Source organism: Lutjanus erythropterus, chromosome 2 (genome assembly GCF_056507025.1).
Source record: "Lutjanus erythropterus isolate fLutEry1 chromosome 2, fLutEry1.hap2, whole genome shotgun sequence".
NCBI lineage: Eukaryota > Metazoa > Chordata > Actinopteri > Lutjaniformes > Lutjanidae > Lutjanus > Lutjanus erythropterus.
The window spans coordinates 2,747,676-2,773,389 of record NC_139318.1 but is presented as its reverse complement, the minus strand read 5'-3'; the positions used below and the strand labels follow the sequence as shown (position 1 = coordinate 2,773,389).

Genomic DNA, 25,714 nt, shown 5'->3' with positions numbered 1-25,714 from the left:
CTACATGATATTGTAGCCTATATACTCTGTGGAGTAGTGTTAACTGTATGAAGTGACAAACAGCGATGTGTAGTTGAGAAGATCATAGAGTCAAGCATCATTCACTTGTGTCAGTGCTGCTGAAAATACACCACCACACCACACCACATCTGAAACGGGATATTTTAGGGAAGACATGACTGAGTTTTAACTATAGGATTTAGACTCTTACATTACAGATTGTTTTTTTTTTTGTTGTTTATTTGTTTGTTTGTTCAGATAAAGACCAGGATTGTGTTTTTTCATTCAGGGTTGAAGTAGGTCTTTAGCTAATTGTAATTTATGATTTGATCTTCTATTTAAATACAAAATTTGAAAAAAGTCATAAGAAGTGACCAGAGTTGTCAAATCTTCCCTTGAAATGTTACTTTACAAAAAAGTAATGACAAGGAAGTAAGAGAGTTGTAATTCTGTAATGTTGTAAAGTTGACCATAAAATAAGAACACTGTAGTACTGGTCCCTCAAAATATTTCTTAAAGGGACAGTTCACCCCAAAATCAAAAAAACATATTTTTCCTCTGTCCTGTAGTTCTATTTATCCATCTATCCATCAGATCATTTTGCTGAATGGCAGAGATTTTGGAGATATCAGCTGTAGAGATGGCTGCCTCCAATATCACAGGATTAAATGGTACCCAAAAAATGCATTTAAAAAACTTCAAAACCAGTGTCTCTTTCCAAAAATCATGACCTGGTTACTCAAGATATTTCCCACACCTTGTTGTGAGCAGTTTCATGTAGGAACTACTTTATTTATAGTAGAGAATAAAGTCGTTCCAGCAGATTCTAATTAATAGACTAAATATAAATAAAATTGACTAATTAGTCAGTGTTTAAAAGGCTTTGAAATAGCATTCAGAGCTTCATGTGTGAAGATTAGAATAAGTATAAGTATAAATGAACCTGGCATTTATTCGGGGGGTTGGTAGATGGATTGAGGGACTCATGACTTCAGTATTTCTGAAATCCTGACTTCAGCCCTGTACGTTCCTCTCCTTCTCTGAAGAACACGGGCAGCGTTCGAGGCCAAGCTTCAGAAGAGCAGCCGGGCCACAGACTTCCGTGTGCCGCAGTCCATCTGCACCATGTTCAACGTCATGGTGGACGCAAAGGCCCAATCAGCAAAGCTGTGTGCCATGGACCTGGGACAGGAGGTAGGAGACACTAAAGATGGGAACTTATTTTTCTCAAAGGAGTGGGAGCTCTGTTTGAGAGCAAATCATTTAATCTTCCCTAAAGTTTGAACCTGCCACTGACTCCATGTGGACATCATACAGGTTCCCTGTTTAAATCTCATAGAATTTAAAGGCCAAATGTTTGTATTTTAGTTATTTTTTTTCTTCTTTGTTAGTGCAACTTTTCTTTCTTTCTTTGCCACTTGCTTCTTTTGAAATATTCACATAATTTTACATGTGCCATGTCACCTCAGTCTTTCTCCATTTCTGCTGTTTTTTTCCTTCTCTCTGTCTTGTGAAAGTTTGTTAGAGACTGGGTAAGTGTGGCTATGAATTCAATTGAAATCTCACCCTCCAATTCCTAAATGTATAATTAGCCATCAGTTTTCCCTGCCTGTCTTCCTCCGCTTGAATTGTTTGGATTTCATTAGCATATGTGTAGATAGTATTGAATATACATGGGGCAGAAGTGAGAGATCTCGTATTTCGCAGAATCTTGAGAGTGATACCAATTACTGACGATGAATAATTATTGCGAAGTCCTTCGCTGTTCTGTTGGTGCTACGAGGCTAAACAACAAAAGGATTCCTCTCAGCAACGCTGCCTCTGAGTGTCCATGACAGCTGCTCCAAAGCAGGACTGATCGCTCCAGTCCTTCACTGCGCTCGCCTTTCTTTAGTGAAGAAGCTCAGTGGTCCTAAAAAATGGTTATGAAGTACTCCATTCATTTACTGCAACTAAAAACAAACACAGGAAAGTATCTATAACGCTCATTCCTGAGAACTGGGACAAATCATGTCCTTCCAAAAACATTTCTCTTCTTTAAAGAGGATGTCATTTATGAAATGTTTTGGTTTGCTTTTTTTATTTCAAAACTTCAGCACCACTTTTACAGGTACTGTCCCTTTAACCAATAATCTAATGGACCTCACTCAGTTATGTATCAGTCTGAGCTTTCAGTTTCAGGCCAGGTTCAGGATTGTTACTGCTCACTCCAATAAAATCCTCCAGAAAAAAACATGCCACCCTCTAATTAGTTGATTTTTGGGGTGAAAATTTATACTTTAAGAATTTACATAATGTTTTGGTTTGCTTTATTTTCTGTGACAGAAAGCAGCCTCATCCCAGACAAGAATTTACAACTTCAAACAATTTAAAAATATGTTAAAAAAAAACCATTGAAATCTAAATAAAACAATACCTACTGATAGTATAGGTGTATAAATGTATTATAATCATATTTGTCTTACAATATTTTTTTTTCTATGAAAATGTTAACCTTTTAAAGTTGTGTCCCAGATTTCTGTCAATTCAACAACATGATTTAATCAGGCATAAAAAGGGTTAGCTGTATCTCACTTCCTGGTTTAAAAAAAAGCAGGAATACTGCTCAAGCACTGGTAAACTTTCTATTTTTTGACAAATTCATTAGTAATATTTCTATCAGATGTGACTCAACCATAACTTGTCAACTCTGTAGTCCTTCTAAATCAAAGCTAAATAAGAATTATGGTTTAAAATGTGTATTTTGATTAACATTAAGAGAACTCTGAGACACTTTAAAAAATAAAATGGCTGCTCACTACAGCTATACTGAGAAATGAACTCGGAAAATCTGATAGGGCTAACATCTACATTTAATCAGTATGAGGCTGGCCTGTTACATGATTTAATAATCAACAATTTGATTATAAAAAAAAAATTTGTCCAACATAACTGAAGGATAAAAATGTAACACTGAACAACTGAATTTGAACCCAAATGCAAGATTTCATATTATACACAATTTTAAGTGAAAGAATTAATCTTTTAGCTGGGGGGAAGAGCAGGGGCTGAGCTATGAGCCAGGGTACGGAGCACAGCGAGATAAGGGGGATTAGTGGGGAAACCAGGCAGAGGGATTCCAAAAATCCAGAGTGTAGATCCAAAGTTAGGAGGGAGAGTTTCAGGAGGGACAGGAGTGGGTCAGAGGCAGGTGTCTGGGTCAAGAAGGAAGCAGGAAACAGGAATTAGCAGAACAGCTAAACACAAAACAAGAAAAATAGAGAGGCTGAAGCGAGACTAACTGACGAAGCTGAGTCAACGATCTGGCTGTGTGGTGGAGTTGAGGCTCAGTATATGTAGCTGGCTTAATTGGAGATGAGTAGCAGCTTGGCACCTGCACACCTCAGAATACGTTTTTCTCCCAGTTCTCAAGAATGAGTGATTAAATTAATAATGCAGTTCATCAACAAGCAAGCAAAACTAAAAAAGGCTTTTCAAACAACTAAAAACAGAGCATGTCCAGAGTACACAAACATAAAAACTCACTTAATAGATTATTTCATGTGAAAAATGAAATGAAAAGAAAGATGTATCAGTTCTTCAGTATGCATCTCTATTGCATTTGTAGTTTTATATTGTAATAGTAGTGAGTGCTGTGCTAACATGTGTGTTTGTTGACCTTAGAGTCTCTTCCTTTAAAGGGCTGTCCACACTGAGACTGATAACTCTAACTATAAATATAATGTTTTAAAAATCATTCTAACTCAAGTGGATGGCCACACAATGAAAGTGGCAAACAGTCAATCCTGACAGTCAGTCCAGCAGATTGCACATGCATGGTACCACTGTTTACAGAACATTACCATTCATCAGTGTCGATACTCACATCATTAGAGTCATTGTTAAAGTTATCGTTCTCACTGCAGACGGTCCTCAACTCTCTAATCCTCGCATCCCCACAGTACACTGCTGAAATCCTTTAACACTCAATTCAGAGGTTTGACTAATGACTTTTTATTACAAATGAGGTCCAGTGACTAAATTCGGTGCTACAGTTCGATTCATGAAGTATACAGATTAAGTTTACTATGGCTCTAATCTGACTCTAATTTTACATTTTTACTGAATTCTGTGGCTTTTCAACAACTTTTGTTCTTCAAAGTCTTGTGGGCATAAAGCATTATAGATCCTTTTTGACCAGATGTCATAACTATGTCATGGTGTCAGCTGGAGGCAAAACGAAGATAAAACTGAAGCCAAACACAAGGTAGACCGCCACAAATTGTCATCTTGCTGTATTGTTGGTGTCAGAACTGAAGTAGTAATGGCTTAAACTTGAAGTTTTATCTCATACCAGCTGCCACTGCCTGTCAAAAAAAAAAAAAAAAATCAGAAAACAACAACAAACAACAAAAACAAAGAAGAAGCTGGGAGATGTGTCCAGGCCTTCACAAAATGTACAAAATGAACTCACAAAATGTCAAGAATGGATATATTCTCACATCTACTTTCCTTATTAAACAAACATACAAAACTACAACCAATCACCTTCTGAATTCAACTTTCTCTCTTTTGCCAAACTAAAACAAGCTTTAATTGCCTTGTGAACATAAAGCACACTTCATTTAAACTCAACAGACAGAAACAAATCAGAACAGAACTGACCAGAATTGTCTGATTAAGTCTTTCCACTGATTGAACAATCATCAACTCTGGTTTGGTCAAAATAAATCCTGAATTCACTGTGTCAGATGTTAAAACATCAAACAGTCAGGCTTTACAGTAACTGTTTTTTGCTTTTATTTGTTTATTACTGTGGTGGTGTTAGAGATAATGTTTATCAAAATGAACACTACATGACTGTTCACTACTACTTCTTGAATGCTACTTAAATTGGTACATTGTATTTTTCACAGCCTACTTCATCCATATACTGAAGGTCCTGCTTCAAAACGTTTAAGATGGTTGGCACAAATTATTAATACAGTATGAACAGAGTGTGAAACTGTTGTGATGTGATCAGCTAACCATTTTCCAAGAAAATATTTATCAAACAGACAAGTTGAAATTTAGGTTAAAAAAGGCATCAGCATTTGTTCAGGAGTATTTTAGTTGATACAGATCCATAAAAATATGGACCAGTTGACCCCAAAATTCATCCTTGGAATAGCAGGATTGGACATGGCTGCTTTTAAGGGGACATGATGAGACATTTTCAGCTATTTTCACCTGTGCAATAACTTCCATGGACCATCAGTCCATTAAGCTGAAGGATTTCGAACACAGGGAAAAGCATCAATCAGGGCAAGTGACACAAACCTCAACTCTTGATATTCCAAATCTTCATCTGTGACTTTCAGGTACAAATAAATAATGTGTTCAAGTCAAATACTGTTGGTAATCAAATTTGTACTATATTGGTGCTCTAACAGAAAATAGTGTGTGACTGTCCTATGACAAAACATTAAGGCAATGCAAATTAACAGGCTATAAATAAAAAATCATGTCAGTTAATAACAAAATGTCCAGTGTTTCTCTGTAAAGTTACTTCTTGGTGGAGTTGCTGAGTGTGGATAAGAAGAATAACATGTTTTTTTTCTTCCTTTGTAGAGACAATACCATTCCCAAATTGACAATCTAATTGAAGAGACGGTGAAGGAGATGATAACTCTGCTGGTAGCCAAGGTACAATATAGAGTAAAAATTTAAATACATTTGCATTTGAAGTAATTGTTAACATCTCCTGTTGGATTCAAATGACCACAGAGAGACATAAAACAACTACAGAGACTCTCAAAACAACCACAAAATGAAAACAGAGACGCAAGACAACCATCCAGAGACTGTAAAAGACATTACATGACTTGATGGGATGCAAGATGACCATACAAAGAGACTCCAAATGACTTCAAACAAACTCCAAATGACCAAACAATCAAGACCCAAAAAGCTACATTCCAGTCAGGTGACATACAATATTACCAGAGTGACACTTAAAGCAAGCGTCAAGGAGGCAAAGAGGAGACATCAGGAGAGACTGGAGAGAGAGCCCTAAACACCAGAAACCCCAAAGATATGTGGCAGGTGATCCAGAACATCACAGGCCCTGTCCATCCCTGAACCTAAAACATCTGCAGTGGCACTCACCCATATTCTGATGAAATACTTTGAGAAGCTGGTTCTCCAGCATATCAAAAATAACTCTCCAACCAGCCTGGAAGATTACAAGAATCATGCAGGTGCATTCATCAGATATGCTAACCTGCTTCAAAGTGCTTCACTTAGTAACAGTAAGATAATAAGATAGGAAGAGAAGGTTTTTTTTTCCATGGGCTAAGGTGCAGTCTGAAGAGATGACTTTTCAGTTTGCGATGGAAGATGTGTAGAGTTTCTGCTGTCCAGATGTCAGTGGGGAGGCAGGATAGCAGACGGTCATAATTTTGCTGAGTTGTGGCCGGGCACCTCTTGTAGTGAAGGAGTAGCAAACTGATTGGTAGTAGCAAAACATAGAGGACATGCTGGGATGTATTGTTTGACCATATCCTGGATGTAGGATGGATATGAGCTATGCAGCATGATAGGCAGTGCCTTTATTTAGATCTGAGCAGTCACTGGTAGCTAGTTGAGGTTGCAGAGGATTGGTGTAGTGTGGGAAAACTTTTGTAGGATGGGCTGCTGCATTCTTAATGAGCTGCAGAAGCCAGATGGCACATGCAGACACACCAGCCTGGTGCAGCTTTCAGTAGCTTAGTAGATGACAAGTGCCTTGACCAGAAGCAGCATCGCCTCCTAGGTGAGGAACAGACATATATTCCTACTGTTGATGTAACGGCAGGAATGGTTTTTTGCAGTGATGTTAGGTGAGGGACAGTTGGACATCCAGTGTTATGCCCAGGTTCTTTGCAGTCTCAGCCAAGGACACTACAGAATTCTCAAAAGTAATGAAACAGTCGTGGACAGGAGATGCCTTACCTGCAGGGAATAGCACCTCAGTCCTGTTGGAGTTGAGCTTCGGTCGGTGTGCAGACATCCACTGAGAGAGGTCAGCCAAGCATGTAGAGATTCATACTGTGACCTAGGTTTCAGACCAGGGAAAAGACAGAATTAGCTGAGTGTCATATGCATAGCTTTGGATAGGAAAAGATATGTGAGTGAATATCAGAGTCAAGTGACCTGGAATAAAGAAGAGGGGATCCAGAACAGAACCCTGAGGGACGCCATTAGTGAGGCTACAATGTTCAGTTACACTGTAAGTGCAGCCCTTGAGGTAGTACGTGAACAGGAAGAGTCCAAGGCCCGAGAGTCACAGTTCTTGGAGGGTTTGTCAGACACTGCTGAAAGGACCAGCAGGAAGGTGAAAGAGGCAGCCTTCATGTTTACCTTGTGACAGCAGGCAGGGGTGGTCTTGGTCTAGTGACCTGCCTGCAAACCACAGTCGTGGGTGTCAAGAAGGTTGTCATTCTGGAGATATGCAGAAAGTTTAGTAAAGACAGTATGCTCAAATGTTTATAGAAATATATATTAAAAAAAAGGCGGATAGGTCTGTAATTCTTAACAATACAAGGCCAGTGGGTTTCTTTAAAAGAGGCGTCACTCTATAGCTGCTTTTGGACAGTAAGGAAAATTACTGCAGAGGGACTCAAAACGACTCCAAATGACAACAAACACACTAATTTTAGACTGGTTACAACTGAAAGAAACTGCAAGACTTCTGACTGTAATAGACTCTCAGTACTTTGTAGAACTGCTGCATTTAATAAGTAAACTAATTCAACATCTGCTTTTTTTTTTCTCTTTTCCTCTTCCTCAGTTTGTGGTCATTTTAGAGAGCGTGTTAGCCAAACTCTCCAGATATGATGAGGGAACGCTCTTCTCTTCCTTCCTATCTTTCACAGTAAGTAACACGCAGAGACACTTCTGACACTGTCATCCTTTTCATTGTTGGAAATCTTGACAACTTTTCAGTGCACCACGTTGCCATGAGTGGTCAGACTGAAAACAACGAATCATTTAGATGTAGCAGAGTTTTCAAGTTTAACTTTGACTTACCATTTTTGTAATAGTTGTGTGATTATGTACATGACGTTTTATTGTGGTGAACAATTATAACAGATAGGAATGCAACAATACCAAAAACTCATTGTGCAATAATACCTCTATCAAAAAGTCCATCATTAATTGATTAATTGCCAGTAGGAATTCAACTAATTAAAAATGTATTAATCGCTAATTAATCGATAATATAGAATGTTTTCCTTCTTTAATAAAATAAAATGAAATAAGCCAGCCATGACCTAAACGTGCAAAAAATGTCAGTGTACCATGTAATATCATGGCGTGCATTATCATCATCTTTTTTATTGCGATATTTGATATATTTTTACATAATCCCTAATAATAGACATTTTGAAAGTTTTCCCTTTTACTTCTGGGTTTGATGCAGTAATGACAAACTTAATTTTCAGTGGCATTTCTTGGATCTTATTTGTTGAATAGCCATCTTCTTGATGACTCAATCATGCTGTATTTTACTTTCTTTTTCCCGCTGATCTTTCATGCTAATTTTCATACAGTTTGACCTTTTTTGATTTCTTCCTGTGCACAAAATCTCTTAATACCTCAGCTGGTTTCCTACAGTATTACAAAAGGCAGGTTATTGAATTTGTGAGTGCACTTTTGCAGCTGAAGTCACCACATGAGTCAATGTCGCCAGTTAAGCAGTAATCTACAGGCTATACAGTCTCACCATGGCCGCCTGGGTTCTGAAAAGTGGTGCCGCAGCTGGAGTCCTCACTGTTTCCTCACTCACTTCTTTTTCTTTTGTGTCAAGGTGAAAGCTGCCTCAAAGTATGTGGACGTACCTGTAAGTGAGACTTATTTATTTTTCTGTGTGTGTATGTATTAAAGCTTAAATGCATTAATCATCTTATTAATCTACTGTGTCTCCTATAAAAGACATTCAGATATGAGTAATTTGCTATTTTCTATATTTTGGTGGTGGAATTTTAGACATACTTTGGTGGAAATGTATAAAATTCATGAAAAAACTTGGCAAAGGTTCAAGAAAGGTGGTGGCTTTAGTTAAAATATTTCACAAAAGTCTCTGTGTTGTTTAATTCTTTAAACAGACCCATAAAACCTTCACTGTGTGTTAAAAACGTATAAAATCAACCAAGTAAATCAGAAACACGAGTAGATGGTTTGGCACACAGTACACTGGGATAAGACCCTGAAAAAAAAGCCCCATTTTCTTTTTATTAAAGGGACGGTTTGCCCCAAAATCAAAACCACACATTGTCCTCTGGCCTGTAGCAGGGGTGAAGGGGTAAATACAGAGGTTAATAAACCAGAGTTTACCCCACTTTGTTTCCCCTCATTGACTGATACAGTGGGTATAAAAATTGGTAAGTAAAAATCATGACCCTGTTACTCAAGATAATTCACAGATCTTGTTGTGAGCAGTTTCATGTAGGGACTACTTTCTTTGCATGGTGGAGTGCATGGGAAATCTTTTCTTTCGACTAGAAAGAAAGTAGTTCATACCTGAAACCGCTCACAACAAGGGCTTGTGAGTAACCAGGTCATGACTTCTGGAGAGAGACACTGATGTTGAGTTTTTCAAACGTATTTTTTGATGTCTCTACGTTCTCCAAATTTCAGCAACTCACACCAAAACAATTGAGATGGATAAGTAGCATGGCTAACCTGATACGCTAGATGGTTTGTTACACAGAACCATTTGGGAAGTTGTCCTTAGAAAGTGTTTGGAAAAGGGCACGCACTTTCAAAAACCCCTTGGCAGGTGATTGTATGAATTGTCAGTCTATCATGTCTAACATGGGCTAACTTCAACCAATCAGATCAAACTCTTGCCAAAGCCGGTCGGGAGAACAGCGAAAACATCTTTTTCATGAAAAGCCTTCAGTCCTGTTCTTTGCTCTTCTTTCAATGAAGGAATTCTCTCCAGTTCTGATATAACTGATGCTATCACAGTATCTATGCTAACCTCCTCAAGAGACGCCACTCGATATGAGTTGCTTCCATGGATGCTTCTCTCTGTTGTCACATCTAAAACCAGACCCACAGCTGCCAGCAGTCCTTCTTCGGATGTTGACTGGCTGCACCACTTTTGGTGGGGACACAAATGGATAACTTGAAGCCTGGCAAGCTGGATTCTCACGTGATCTTGTGCCTCACCCGATAATAGCACTGCAGGACAGAGGAAAAATGTGATTTTTTGGTGTCTCTTTAAGTTGAGAACATTGTGTGTAAATGTGAAGGCTGGTAATCATATTATGATTATATGATTATGTCCAGATAAGATATTCATGCACAATATTTTAAGAGAAGGTTCCATTTTTGTTAGAATCTCATGGATGTGCACAAGGACATACAAGATATAATCCTGAAAATGACTTCCCACTGCTTCACTGATTTGAATGACCTCAGACATGTCTTTGTTTTTTTACTTTTACTTTCTATACTGCACATTTTCTTCACTCATTAGCTGACAGCAGTCTCAATATGTGTGAGATAATATGTTGGCAAATATGTCAGCCCTGATTTGTCAGTTGGCCTCTAGCATGTAGATACTAGAACAAAGATATAGATAAAAGCAGGAAAGAAGCCTGCTAAACTATGTAAAAAATGTTATTATTATTATCATTATTATTATTATTATTAGTAGAAGTAGTAGTATTCATTAAAAATAGGTTTGAATGTTTTATAATGAAAGTAATTGACATGTTTGTTAAACCTCACAGACACACACAATGTGTATTATTTAAACACAAAAGCAATTTTTTATATGATTTTTTTTCATGATACCTTAAATATCAGGTGTAACATCACTGGTCCATCTATATAAATATTTCCTTGTTATGTTGACAAAAAACAGCTGAATATTGGCATTTGAGTTACAGACAGATACAAGATGCAAAAAGTGTTTCCTCTTGCAAATTATTTATTTTTACATTTATTATTACATTAATTTTAAGCAAATAGTTTAATTTAATGGTTCGATTTAGTCTTATTGTGCAAACTAAATATAATATAAATGATCTCAGTGGTTAAATGTCTTAATTATTAAATTAAATTGAAACTAAACTGAAAGCCATAAACAACATTCATACAGTGATCTATTCAGGATTAGATATTGGTGGGAGTTTTAATCTTTGAAATATACATTTGACAAATGAAAGTTTAAGATGGTTTCATGGATTCTAATGGAGCCGTTTTCCATTTTTTTGTGTGTTTGTGTGTGTTTCTTGTGCATGTACAAATATTTGACCATGCTTTCACATGTACAATCATAATCCAGATGGTATTAGTCGTCGTATTTCCACATCGAACCTCCCCGTGTTTCCTCCCCCAAATGTCCATTCATATGCATGCGGCCACGCAGCCATGCCTCATGCCTCGCTCTCTGTGCAGTACACATTGTGAGTCCATGTTGTACAACACATGCCCATTCTGCTGTCAGAGTGGCAGTGCTGGTGTGTGTGTGTGTGTGTGTGTGTGTGTGTGTGTGTGTATGTGTGCATCAGATCTGTATTAGCTGCCAACACTTCGGCCGTAGCAGCACGCCAAATTTCAAATTAATGCCTTGTCAGTGAATGTGACGAGGCACTGTGTACGCTGGCAGGGGTCGCCGTTTCCAGCCCAGCATGCTAATTGTGTCCTTAATGTACAAAATTAGAGTTTCACTGGTAAAAAAGACACTCATTTACACATTGCAAGGGTCACTGCGGATGTGTTAACTAAGTTTAGGAGCAGCTAACAACGAGCTCTTTGCGTGACTTTTAGAATCTGTATGAGCTGGAGAAAAGAGAGAAACTGAGACCAAAAAGGTTTAAAGAGTGTGTGATCTCGTCTTGAAAATGGAAGGATATGTTGATGTAAGAGAGAAGAGAGGGAAGGTGCCGTTTACAAACGCATTGTCCTCAGTGAATATTTTAGATGTCAGAATGGCAGGCCTCCTAACAATCTGCTCTCCCCATCAAACCCAACTGAGTGTCTCCAGTGCCCCTGTTCACTTTGCACATGCCCAGACTGTGAGGGCTGGTTCCCCGCCAAGCTCAACTCTCTAACAAGAGCTGACTGAACTGCCCTGTCGTCCCGAGGCTGCATCCTTATACATCAAACACTTCTATGGAGAGGCAAATGTTACTTTTCTCCAAATAAGAACTGAAGACTTTCTCTTTGACTGTTGATTTTATTTGTTTCTGCTCCTCTGGCATCAGCTACAAGCCAACAATATCTGTCAGACTGAGATGAAATTTGCTGAGCATGTTTCCTTAGGACCAGCTTCACACTTGGACAAAATTAGCAGCATTTTGTTCACTCTGTCCAACACTTTGTATTGATGGGGTGTAATGACAATTTTAACCTTTAGGGGCCACTAGCACAGCTTTAGACCTTAAGTCTTCAGTATCTTTAACGTTGTCTGCAACCTTGTAGTCTGACTGACCAGATGCACACTGCAGGTGTAAGTCCTGCCATTGGTCGCTTGCTCCGAGCAGTATCGCGGCATCTGCATCTATGTTTTCAAAGTCCTTGGGAAACAACAAAAAAATCCTCAGAGTAACCTGCACACTTAAAACTTAAATTAGCGCCTGGGATGCTAACGGTATGAATGTAATAAAACTAAAAGCCATTATCTTTTCTTTTGCAGTCACATAGTCATTTTAACACCAGGACTCGCCTCCCAATGTGCAAATGTTCCACCAAAATAAGTTCCCCCTCAACACTATTTTGAAGCAGAACCATTGCTGCATCCTGGGCTTAGCGCCACCCACATTTAAAGAAATGCAAACAAGACAGTGTTTTTTTCCTATAACAAAATGTAAATGTTTGGAGCCAAACCTTTCTCCAGCTCTGAGTGCTGTGGGGAGACGCCTGGCTGTGTAAGACTAGCAATCTGGGAACGCACTGGCTATTGTCTGACATTAGGCTCAGAAGACGAGATCAGGCAGCTGCAGCAGGAGGGGTGACGAAAAGCTGCAGTCAAGTTGGACAGTTTCGAGCAGAGAATGTACAGGAAGAGACACTAACATCCTGTTAGATCACCTGTAGGTTACCTGTAGTCTGCAGATCACTTTCATAACTGAAGAAATAAAATGAGTTCTTTACCTCTAATTGAAGTTGAAATAGAAGAGATCACCCTTCTGTCCCATGATCATCTGCTTTTTTATCTGGCTTGTAAAGCAGTTTGTAACTGTTTGTTTGATAAATCATATATATAAGCTTTGTTATTATTATCAGCCACAGAATATATGCTTGTTAACAAATTAAAATTTCTCTGCACAACATAAGACTAACCTATTTAGCATTCAATATTATAAGTACACAGAAAATTAGTATGTTATACAACACGTGGTGTTTGTTCTCAAAATCAAGAGCCAGTTGGAGCCTGTCAGCTCATCGATCAGGTGACAGTCAGGAGTTTGCAGCTGGTGCCGAACACCTGCGCTGCCTGGCTCTGAAAACTGCAGCAGCCTCGAACTCATGAGGTTATCGTTGCCTGACGTGTGCATGATGTCAGAGTAAGTCAGGATCAAGTCAGACACAAATAGATTCTGCGCAGGCCTTGCTGATCTCAAATGCACCCTAACGATTTAGCGTCCGGGAAAAATGGTCAATGTATGGGGCTTCTGCTGTGGATATTACTTTCTGTTTCCTTAATAACATCAAAATATTATATAATATATGAAATATTATATAATATCCTCAACATGACTATTGAATACAAAACAATATAGACTACTCACCGTTTTAAATAATTTACGTAGTTTTAGTAGTTATTAGCTTCAAAATGAATATCAATCTTTGTGTATGTATCTAGCAAATACAATTTCAGTTGGATGGGATGAAATAATATTTGTACACTTAAGTGGCTGCCTGAGTAAATGCCATTTTCTCTTCTTCCATCTTTCTCTTTTCCCTGTCCCTTGCAGAAGCCGGGGATGGACGTTGCTGATGGTTATGTGACGTTCGTCCGCCATTCCCAGGACATGCTGCGGGAGAAGGTCAACGAGGAGGTGTACATAGAGAGATTATTTGATGTAAGTAAGCCACAGCACCACCTCCTCCTCGTATCAAAGGGAGGCTTAGCAACGACAAGGTTTCATTCACTCCACCTATGATCACTTGTAGGAGAAGATTAAAATTCACTCCTATCAGCAGAGTCAACCAAAGTCAAATGATTAAAGTCATGTGATAACTGATCTTTCCAACATACATGTGAGCTTTAATCTGTATGGAGTCATTTTCAGACAGCTTTACAATGACTGTTTCATAATAATCAAATACAGTATATACAATGTGACAAATACAATAAAATCAGAGCAGAGTATTATGAGAAATTTGATTTATTATCCATAATTTCAGAAATTGAGAAGCTAAAGGTTTTAGCAGAGGGACATGCAGCACATGGAGCTGCACAATATGTGACTGCATGTCACAAAATGAGGGATACATGAATAATAACATCACTGAATGTGACAAATATATCTTGATCTATCTTATATATATATGTATGGACCCCCCAACACACACACACACACACACACACACACACATACACACACACACACACAACTACTAGTTTAAAACCATTTTCCTGTGCTTTTTTGTTATTTATTTATATTATTTTACTCAAAAAATCATATTATATTAATTATTTGTACTACTACATTAATTTGACTACACTTTTTTGACTGTGTCATTAACGTTTTGACAGTACTGTTTACATTATTAACATTAAGGCCAGTAAAGCATATTGAATTGAATGAAAAAATCCATTCAAACGGTCGAGTAAACAAATGAAAGGGTGTTTCTTTTCGCTTGCAGGTTCATGTAAAGTGGAAAATAGTCTAAAAGTTGTTGTTCAGCTTTTTGATCCTGATTTTCAAGATTTAAATTTCACAAAATTGTGCACATTTATTCCACATTAACAAAAAAACATGAAATGTTTCTTTTAGAAGTGGATTTTTTTTTCTGCTAATATGGCTTTGACCTCAGCATGAAGACCCCATTGAAACTGAAGGACTTATTATATTTCTCCAAAATGAATCTCATTTTTGAAGGCCTAAACATGTTTGAAGCTGCATGAAACTTAGCACACTCATCAGTTGTGGTACATGTTTTGGTGATGGGCGTGGCTGAATGACCTGAACACGCCCCTTAAACAGCAGACCCCCTACGTGCATGAAAATCAGTAGGCACATGTATCATGCCCAGATGCACAAAAAAGCATATTGGAGCCATAGTCTAAACCAAACAGGAAGTTGATTTCCTTGTGTTGTACTTGAACGGAATCTTCCTAAAGAAGTGATCAGATACACAAAATTGGCGTGTGCCATCAAGAGACTGTCATTGAAAGATTCTGTTTTCATTGGCCTTGGCGTCACTTTGAACTTTAGTGTAAATGGTCAAATCTGCCCCAGACTTGACGTTTGATAAAAGTCCTGGCCTGAAGAAATTAGTTCTCAGTAACAGTCATAACACCACCTACTGGAAACAGGAAATGACATCTTTTATATAGTAAAGTGCTCTGCTAGCAAGTTGACCAGATCCAATTCAGATGCGGTCTGAAAATCCTTAAGTGAAGACAATGACATTTTGTAAGTGGGTGCTCTATAGTGCCACCTAGTGGAGACGGGAATTAACACTGAGATCCTTCTGTGGTGTCCAAAACGTGTGAAAATTTCAGACTTGTTAGTGTCTGGCCAAGAGGCCGAGGCCACAACATGCCGCAACATGCGTTGTGGAAGGGCTGGATTATTGCTGCTTGCACCTTTGATTTAGATGTGCGTTCTGATTTTGATGCTGATTTATTTAATTCTGCTCTAACTACAATCATTAGTACATAACTTCCATATTTCATGTCTGTCATTCTGCCAACATCTAGTGCAGATTCATGTCTTTTTGGGTCCTTGCGAGTCACTTTGTGAAGCTGACTGTACTGTTGCATCAGTGTCCTTCTCCATAGCTGACAAACTGTAATCAACTCGAGCTGTAATCAACTTGCAAAACAGTCCATGACACTGTTTGCCTCCAATACATGAGATGAGGTCAAGTGACACCAAAACAATCAGTAAATCTCTAAGCCTCTCTGCTGAGCCTCCACTTAGGTCAAACTGGAGGATTTCTCCCCAAAATGTGCTCAAACAGTCCCTGCACTGGGACGAGCTGCATATTGGGCCACAGCACGCAGCAGGCGTATTTTGTGTGCCGCCGTCCTCTCAGCTCCTCACAGTTTACCAGTTTGTTTCGTGGTGTTTGAGTGCGGTTTGTGCTGATCTTGAGGAGGGATTATCCTAAGCAGAGCTCTCTCTCTCTTTCTGAGTCAGCAAACAACAGTTAATCAATTGAAAAGAGGGCACAAAAGATCACTTTGTAAGATGGCTTAGGTCCATGTTTACAGGCAGCCACCCACCACACATTCTCTACACATTTTCTTTGTCACGACTTACAAATAGGAGCAGCTACTTTTAAAAGAGGCATTAAATCTCAGAGGTTAGTGACTGGTGATTGAGCTGGTGCATTTGAAGGATAGGTCAATCTTTCTGTCACAATGAATGAATAAATGAATGAAACCTTTGTTGCTTCTAAGGGAAATAGTTATGTACAAGGAGCATAAAAAGACTCCAACAGTAATACATGACAGCACATAATGTAACATAAAACAGAAGCATCATAAGAAACACAAAAAAAGGTGTAACCGATCTTCATAATATTAGTAAGAAATTATGTTACTGTAAGTTATTATATTTTATTACACAGCTTTGTTAAATCCCTGATTCTGATTGGTCAGTTACGGCATTCTAAGGTCTTGTATTTCTATATAGCAGGCCATTTCAATAAATAACAGACCGTTGCTATAGACACAGTTCTGATCATAAACTCTGGAGGAGCAATAAAATCTTTTCAAATCAATAAACTAATTTTAAAATTAGTATTTTGTGATGAATTATTTTGTGCCTATTTTTTTAGAAAATAAGCAGGATAATGTACAGTGAGCAGGTCAAGGTGATTTAAGACCCTGTCGGGGTTTATTTTGCAATAATGTGACCTGTTCACTACAGTATTTTTTACTGAGCACAAAAGCCGTGTCAGTCCTGTACATTTTCAGTGGTTGTGTTTGGCAGTAGAAGTGCAACACCCATATGCACATTGTACAGAGAGAAGTAGTCAAGGCACAGTTACTAGAATGTGTCAATCCAGGGAGCAAAAGTGATAAAATTACAGTTTTTTTTTGTTTTTTTTTGGAGACTTGGTACAAGCTGACGCTGTGAAAGAGGACACGCACTAAGATGCCACTGGTGCCTGTGCTTTCATGCTTGTCATAGACCACAGGTGTGTGTTGCTGCAAAGCTTCTCACTGACATATTGGAGATTTGCCTGTGTTTAGGTTTCCAGCCAGCCAGCAGCTGGTCAGGCCAAACTGAGCCACAGAACATAAAACCTAAACTTTTAAATATGCAGTCAGATCTTGCAACAATCTACAACACAGTGCTCACTGCAGGCGTATCATTATAAGAAGTTCTTTATAGTGTCCCAGATTTCCTACAGTGTTTTGGCCGTCATCTAGTGCTTAAATTGATCAGGAGAGGGCATATATCAGGCTCTAGCTGGCTAACTCCCTGAGCTAAATAATTTCATGTGGGACACCACACAATGCTGCAAGAACAGTGTCTGTACAGTAATCTGGAATCAAAGATTATTTAGGGTAATCTGAAGTGAACAGGATCACACAAACATGTTTTCTTTAACTAAGAATCTTATCCAAAGTCTAGTCTTTTCTAAACTTGACAGATCTTGCTGTTATCTTTTCTTGTTGGACTTTTGGAATTTACTTTATCCAGGGCTCAGCTCAGACAGTCTGCTTTCAGCTAATCCAAAACACTCCTCCATTGCAGTGCTGTGATTTCATTCATTTGTTTCTTGATGTACTAGTTTTTATCTTGCAAACATGAATTAAAAGAACATTCCTTTTGGGTCTTATATTGAGGGTTGGCCATTGGTCTTGTCTGTTGTCATAACATTCTCAATTGCTTGATTGCTTATACTTTAACAGGGTTCACAACATCCATCTATCCATCCATCTTCTAGTGATTTTCTGGGGGCGGGTCATAGTGGAACCAGGCATGGTAGTCCAGGCATCTCCCCTGAACTCTGCCCAGCAGTGTTTTACAGCTCTTTCGTATATCACAACACTGAAAACATGTTTGACTTTGTGCAGAGAACATGGACAACAGGTCTTACTCTGGTTATAAAGATCGGATGGCTCATAGCAATGGCTCCAGTTCCCCATTATCCTGCGTAGCCCCTACAGGACTCCCAGGGGGACATGACTGTAAGCCTTCTTCAAGTCCTCAAAACACATGTAAACTGAGTAAAAAGCTGGTCCACTGTTGCACGACCAGGATGGAATCCACATTGCTCCTCCTGGATCTTAGTCAAAAATTGGAATGACCAACCCCATCTCTGTGCAGTGCAATGCTGTAGAGGCATGTAAGCTCATATTCGAGCATGATTCATGATCAAACATGAATCATGCTCGAATATGGTGTTTGTTATGGCCAATCCACGAAGTCTAGTACAAAGCACCATTCAGGCTCGGATTAAGCAGGTCATTCCTCCCAATCACAACAGGTTTCGCCACATCATTGTTGAAGTCCCCCATCAGAACTACCAAGGCAGTACTCTTTCTAGAACCAAACCAAGGCCAGACACTCCAAACTGTAATTCTGAGTTCAGAGCCTTCCCCCTGCTCGTTGTGTAACAAGAACCCAGCCCTTAGCTTGGGGTTTGCGAGTATCCCCACACAGTCCTACACTTTTCACCCTGTACCACTCCAGAAAAGGAGAGAGTCCAGACCCTCTCCAAGAGTCTAGTTTCAGACCCAGTTCCATGCATATAGGTAAGCCCAACTATATCTAGTTGGTATTGCACCACCACTACTTTAACTCTGGTTCCTCCCCTGCCAGAGAGGTGACATTTCACCATCTCCTCTGTCAGTACCTTTGACCATGGCACCAGCGTAGATCTGGAGCTGGTTCTCCGGCACAGCACAGCAGCAGCCCACTGCTCCTAATATTATGATGGGTTACATACAGAGACTGCATCTCCCTGTACATTGTAATTTATATGACTGAATATGTTGCAATAAAATTGACCTTTACCTTTAGTTGTTTTGGGCTGTGCATGACTAGGCCCCATGGGTCAAGACTCCTCACTTGGGACCAAATTGTCATGGATCTGCTGCACCCAACAACACAGCTCTCAGAGTCACGGCAATGCCCTCCCCACCACAATAAGGTGGCGATTCTTGGAGCCATTGCTGAAAATAAGTCAGATAGGTCAAGGAATCTAAATATCCAAATGAGGTGGTGTAGATAATCTGGATAACCCATTTAAACTACTTGTTTACAGCTTGTATTATTGCACTGACAGACTTTGTTGTAGTGATGTTACTGTGTTCACACATCTCAGCAATTAACCATGATCAAATAAAAAAAGATCTGGTCAAACAGAGTGGAGACCACTGATAGAGACAGGGACATCATCCAGGTTGTGTAATCCCTGTCACCTCTGCATCCTGACTGTGTGTGCGTGTTCATGCTTGACTCTCTGCAGACTGAACAGTGGAGGCATGTATACAGTTGCATCTATCTGTCCGTGCCATTGTGTTGAATCGAGGCCTTGAGGTCTAATCCGTCTCCTGTTGTCTTCCTCTCTGTTCGTGCTGACAGAGGGTGACAGAGAGGTGTCCAGTGCTGGATGTTTGCTGTTTCTTGCTACATCTTGACCCGTTGCTTTGCCATGTATCCTCTTTTCCTCCACAAGAGCATTTCTGCCGGGATTTGTCTCACCCCGGCTCCTCTTTGTTGTCATTCTGTATCAGTTCTCCCCGCGGCGTCACCAAGGCCGATGAAGGTGTCTCTGGCTGCTCTCTGCAGCTCTGTTGTGCTTTTCTTGTCACTTCACCCTTTTTTTTTTTATCTACTTCTCTCTCATGCTTGTCTTTTAATCTGGTTAAGGATGGTGACACAAATGCAACATTAGTGTCTGATTTTTATTCTATAAAACCAAACTAGAGTGAATGCATGATGTGTCTATGTTTTCAACACCATTGAAATAAATATAATATTTCACACTTAAGCATACTTGCCAATCTTGTGACCTCTGGGTCTCCTCACCCAGCAAAGTTTAATCTGCATTTTTCCCTGAAAATACAATAACATGCAGATTTTTTGCAAAGAGATGCCTGCAGATGACTTGTAAATTACTTGTAAACAAAAATTATTGTCTGGAAAACACATGGTATATATTATGAGACAATGGATTATACTATAAGCAGAGAAATCCTGAGAGCCTTCTAGACCTTCAGAGAAGGTCTAACATATCAGTCTTTCAAATGTTGTATGTAAATATATTATATTTGATTTCTTTCATTTAATTATTAGGCTGTTCTCTTCTAGTTCTAATTTAAACCTCATTTTGATCAGCAATGAAAGGGTTACTGCTGTGTTGATAGAGAGAAATAACAGAAATGGAGATATATGCTACTTGTAACTGTGTGTGTGGGACTGAAACAGAGAAATAAGAAATGAATCATATAGAGATTCATATAGATTATCACAGCTCTTAATATCAAACACAAACTGAATTATAACTTATCCAAACAATAGTAGCAGTGTAAATGGCAATTATATTGCAGAAAACTGTGGGGAAAAAAACATGACTTATTCTGCTGTGTGGGTTTTGTTGCCCTCTACTGTTTTTTTTGTATGTGGCAACTACACGCTACAAACATGTCACAGCTACCTGCTGTCTGCTGCTTATTCCAGCAAAATCTTTTTACATTTTGCTGCAGTTTTGGTGTTTCTAGCTAAGTTTTGGCTGAACTGAAGTCCCAGCTCGAATAGTCACAGATCACCACTGACTAAGGGTATATTACTTTGGCTGCTCTTAGAAAAAATATGGTTCTTTCCTTTAAAAAAAAATAATTTTACAATTATCCTTAGAGGAGATGCACGGATTCCAGTTTTCTTGGCCAATTCCAATTTCCAATTTTTTTTTTAAGGGTCTGACCTGCCGATTCTGATTTTGGCCAATTGTGATTTTCAGTCTCTCTAAGAAATATAATTAACAGCATTCACAAACATTTGGAGGGTGGATGTTCATCATAAAGCACTGACTATTAAATAACTTATCTATTTTCTCTTAAGTGGTCCAGATTACAGCCAGCCCTTATTATATGATTGTATTAATATTATGTACTGGAGGGAACGCGATCACGCAAGATTTCGTGAGACACGATTTCACATGATCTCATATAGAAGCAGATGTAAACAAACAGGAGACAGTGCAACATTTTGCTGTAGTAAAACTTTGCAGTGAGAAAAACAGAACCAGAAGTTAAACGAGTCTGAATGAGAAAATGTTTGAAGAGAAACATCAACAAAGGTTGTTTATTCTTCAGTCAGAACAGGATGAGATTTTAATTTAGTCTGTGAACAGCAGTCTGCTGCTGGCTAATATTAGCCTGAAGAGCTACAAAGTTTACAGCTGTTTGGCAACAACGTCAGCTGTTCTGTCTCATTCTAGACTGTCTGTCTTCTCTTTATCCTGTTCTTGGAGTCTGTTGCTAACGCTGACTTCATGCAAGCATGTGTCTCTCTGTGTGTGTAGCTGTTATCAGCGCTGTGGTGGGTGTGACATTACAGTCAGTGTGTGCTGCACGCATGACATGACCATCGTGCAGAGCACGTGTGCGAATATGACAGGCACAGAATCGGATATGTGGCACTGACACCGGTCATGCAGAAAACCAGCCGGTTCCGGTCTCTGGCTGGTCGATCTGTGCATCCCTAATCATAAGGGGAAATATGGAAGAATTGTGACCACAGGAGGAAAGAAAGGGGAAAAAAATGTGTGAGTCTCCAGGGACAATTGGGAGGGTTTGCAAGTATGCACAAAAAAGACTTTAAAATCAAAGTAAAGGACTCCAAAATACTGGCCCCAGGCCCACAACTTATATCTTATCATTAGAAAGTTTCTGTCATATACACATAACCATAAATACTGGAAAGTATATCACAGTCTTTCTCTAAATGGGTACTTAATTATGGATGACAGAGTTAAGGTTTAGCTTTAAAGTCTATATATCTAGCTGGCCCTAGCCCTCCTCAGAAATGCTACACCTTGCAGCCATGGCAGGTGCAGAGATACCATGTGGAAACCACAAGAACACAGCTACTACACAGGAAATAAAAATTTGTTTGGGTGATCCAGTGAGAACAGTCCACTCAAGAGAGAGGAGAAGTTGCGAAACTGCAAAAAAGTATAAAACTGAAAAAGGGTTCAAACAAAAAGGGCATCAAAGCAGCACTTTATGCATCAATAAATCCAGCTTAAGAGCAATAAAGACATGATGCAGTCTGCATTTGTGTCTGTCTGTCCATTAAATCATTAATTGATTAAATCAATTAAATCAATTTTAAGTAAGTTAAGTTAAGTTTAAGTAGCCATTTAATAATCATGATAATGTACAGTGGGCAGGTCATTATTGAAAAATAAACCTCATTAGGATAAATCAAAACCCCTCCACTTCATGTTGGGGTCCTGCATTACCCTGTAAGGGTTTATTTTACAATAATGACCTGCTCACTGTACATTATCCATTACATACGATTTATATTAATATTAATGTTATGGATTTTTTCCACTGACACGGATAACCGACAACTACCTGCTTGTCATGGCTGTTGATGATTGATGAGATTTGTATAAGAACTTCATATAACCTGTGTTTATACACACTTGATTGTAAGAAAGGCTCAGGTGTAGTGAGCAAAGATGATGATTTAACATTCCACAGCTCTGACTAGGTCTAACTGACATCACTGTGACAACAAAAACAAAAACAGTTCTGACTCTTCAAATATACGCTAATACATATATAGACCAATATGGCTGGATAGACCAATATTACCGATATACCGCTACTGATATTTATCAATATTTATCCTGTATCCCTTATTAATATACATCTGTACTGTGAGGATTCAATAATAAGGCGTGACATTTTGGGCAAGTGCATCTCACAACTCACTTCCCCATCCAGGCAAGTGGTAAAAAGGAATTAAACTATTTAAGTAATTTTTCATGCAAAATGGCAGAAAATGCTGTTTTTAGCCTCTGAAATATGAAGATTTAAGGCTTTTCTGCCTTCATTATCATATTAAACTAAATACTTTGGGGTTCTGGGCAGATAAAACAAGACATTTAAAGACAGCACCTTGGACTTTGAAAAACTAGCATGAACATTTTTTCATTACTTTCTGACATTGTAGCCCTAGATTAAACATGACAATTAACTTTAGTCTTTGTTGTTATTTGATTACTTTTGATAATTCTAACAGTTTGCACAGTCACAAGTAAAAATTGACTGTGGACAGGTAGATTTCTGACCCACTTGCCTGACCGTGCAAGTAAAAAAAAGAAACATTAACGTTGAACTGACTGTATATGTATACAAGTGTTTTACACTGTGGTGATGTTGAAAATGGAAAAAGTTAACATTTAAAGTCAAGTCCATTTTATTTATATAGCACCAAATCATAAGTTATGTCAAGGCAGTTGTCGCATAGAACAGGCCCAGGTAGTACAATTTATAATATTATTTAGCCAGCAACTCACTGTGTTTCTGTAGAATAGACACTGAAGTAAACAGAGTAAGAGTAATGAGCAGTTAAACACAAATGTTCATCAACGTCCAGAAATTAGAGTGTTACAGGCCACCAGAGCAAATACCCTGTGTGTGTGTGTGTGCGTGTGTGTGTGTGTGTGTGTGTGTGTGTGTGTGTGTGTGTGTGTGTGTGTGTTGAGTTTTTGGGGGGTGTCGTCTTCTTAAAATAAGGTCAGGATGGACTCCCGTTAATCTTTGCTTTGTTAGGCGGCCCCTCCTCTCCCTCGGTGGGCTGCTTACTTCACTTATTTATCTGTTTTGTCCGTTCGTTTCCCCTGGAGAGGATTACAACTCGTGTCCCATACATGCTCACAATAAGGCAGCTTGTCACGTAGATATTGTGTCTTATTGACTTATTGGTTTTGTTTTTGGAAAGGTTGTGATCTTGAAATTAAGTTCATACTGTCTCTATCTCAGAAACATACTTTATTTTTAATTTAAGATACAATTTGTTTCATTAATGTTCTAAAATTCTCTTAAAATTATAAGAAAAACTCAAAAAGAAGAATGAAAAAAGAAGAAAGAAAGAAGAGCAAAAATAAACAGCTGCAAAGGCAACAAAGTGCTTGGAAAACAATTTTCAGCCATCTATATATAATCCATTTACTTTTTCAAGACCAGAAAGACATTTTATGGTGTTTTTTTGACCTGTCAGGACACATTTTTTATGCCAGTTGACAAGATTAAAGTCCTTAAATCTTCCAGTGGGCCATAATGTAGAATGAAAGAACTTTATCAAGTATCCCACTACAATAATAGTTGACTGTAAAGAGATTACATTTCAAATCACATCAACACATCAAGTCCTTTATGCATGTTTCATTTCACACATCCCTGCCAAATCTGAAGAGCAGCAAAGTGTGACAGCCAGCTGGACACAACAGAACAACATGATCCGGCCTTATAAAACTGAAGGTTACAGGCACGAGATGGAACACAGATACTTAACGTGTGCCTCAAAGTAATTTAGGTTTCTTAAACATGTTTGGCTGGGATTTCTTCCACAGACATTAATCCTGAGGTTACATGTCATTTTAATTGGGGTTATGACATGCATTTATCTCGAGATGCCTTCTAATATCAGCCAGAGTAAGCAGATTATTTCACCCTGGCCTCATAATTTCTAAATATGTGTCATCACTCACAATTTGACGTCTAGAGTGACAGCAGACAGGCCCATATGTGCTCTAATGCTGATAATGTTAAACAAACAACAGCGTCTCAAGACATGAATCATAATCTGAGACATATTAAAAGTGCTAATACCCATGTTCTGACATAGATTCACGGGTAGGGGGGCTTGTCGGAGCAAGACATTTTTAATTGATATTTGACCCACTTCTCTGACCATTCATGCAGGGTGGTGGGAAACCTTTACGACTGTTATTTTTGCTCCTTCTGAAGCATAGGATGTGTTCCTTTTTGGTGTTTAAATCAGATTTTCATTAAATCAGATTTACTTTATGCTATTTTGCTAACCACAATCCTGACCAGCAATCCAATCATGGAGTTGTTTTAATATTATATTTTCTGCTGTTGTGGAAATTGCTCTGAAGGCAGGTGTCTGCGGCATCAGTGATTAAACTGGCATGGAAATCCCCTGCAGAGAGGTGGCTGTTATTTATATATATTTATATATTTGGCATCCACACTAAGACTGATTGCTTCCCCAATGAAAATTTCATCAGCTTCATCAGAAACATTCTCCAGAGTGGGTAGTGTGGGTTTAAAAGGCTGATTTTGCATTGTAGCATGAACAGGAAAAGTTGAGCTGCTCAAAATTTTGAGCTTGATTAGCTGATAATACATTACAGGTGTTGCCATTAATTTACTGTATGTTCTTCTCATGTCAGATTGTATTACTGGGCCAGTGCCTGTGGACTGGCAGATCAGAGTTGCATATCCCTCCTTTTTTAAAGGGGCCCAAACATGAAGTCTTACGCAGTTTTTGTGCCAAAGTTTTTTAACCTGGGTAAT

General features: G+C 38.7%; 1 protein-coding gene across 8 annotated transcripts in view; it reads left to right on the top strand.

Annotated features, from left to right (window-relative positions):
• cadpsa (Ca2+-dependent activator protein for secretion a) overlaps positions 1 to 25,714 on the top strand; it is a 261,922-nt gene that overhangs the window by 205,279 nt on the left and 30,929 nt on the right. For 4 of the 8 annotated variants that reach the window (XM_084725974.1, XM_084725984.1, XM_084725959.1 and 1 more), the window contains 6 exons: positions 1,047 to 1,194; positions 1,518 to 1,532; positions 5,590 to 5,664; positions 7,790 to 7,873; positions 8,810 to 8,842; positions 13,935 to 14,042. In XM_084725974.1, the coding sequence (XP_084582100.1) occupies positions 1,047 to 1,194; positions 1,518 to 1,532; positions 5,590 to 5,664; positions 7,790 to 7,873; positions 8,810 to 8,842; positions 13,935 to 14,042 (463 nt within the window). The remainder of the gene's footprint in view (positions 1 to 1,046; positions 1,195 to 1,517; positions 1,533 to 5,589; positions 5,665 to 7,789; positions 7,874 to 8,809; positions 8,843 to 13,934; positions 14,043 to 25,714) is intronic. The other 4 variants (XM_084726001.1, XM_084726018.1, XM_084725993.1 and 1 more) reach the window with 1 other exon arrangement.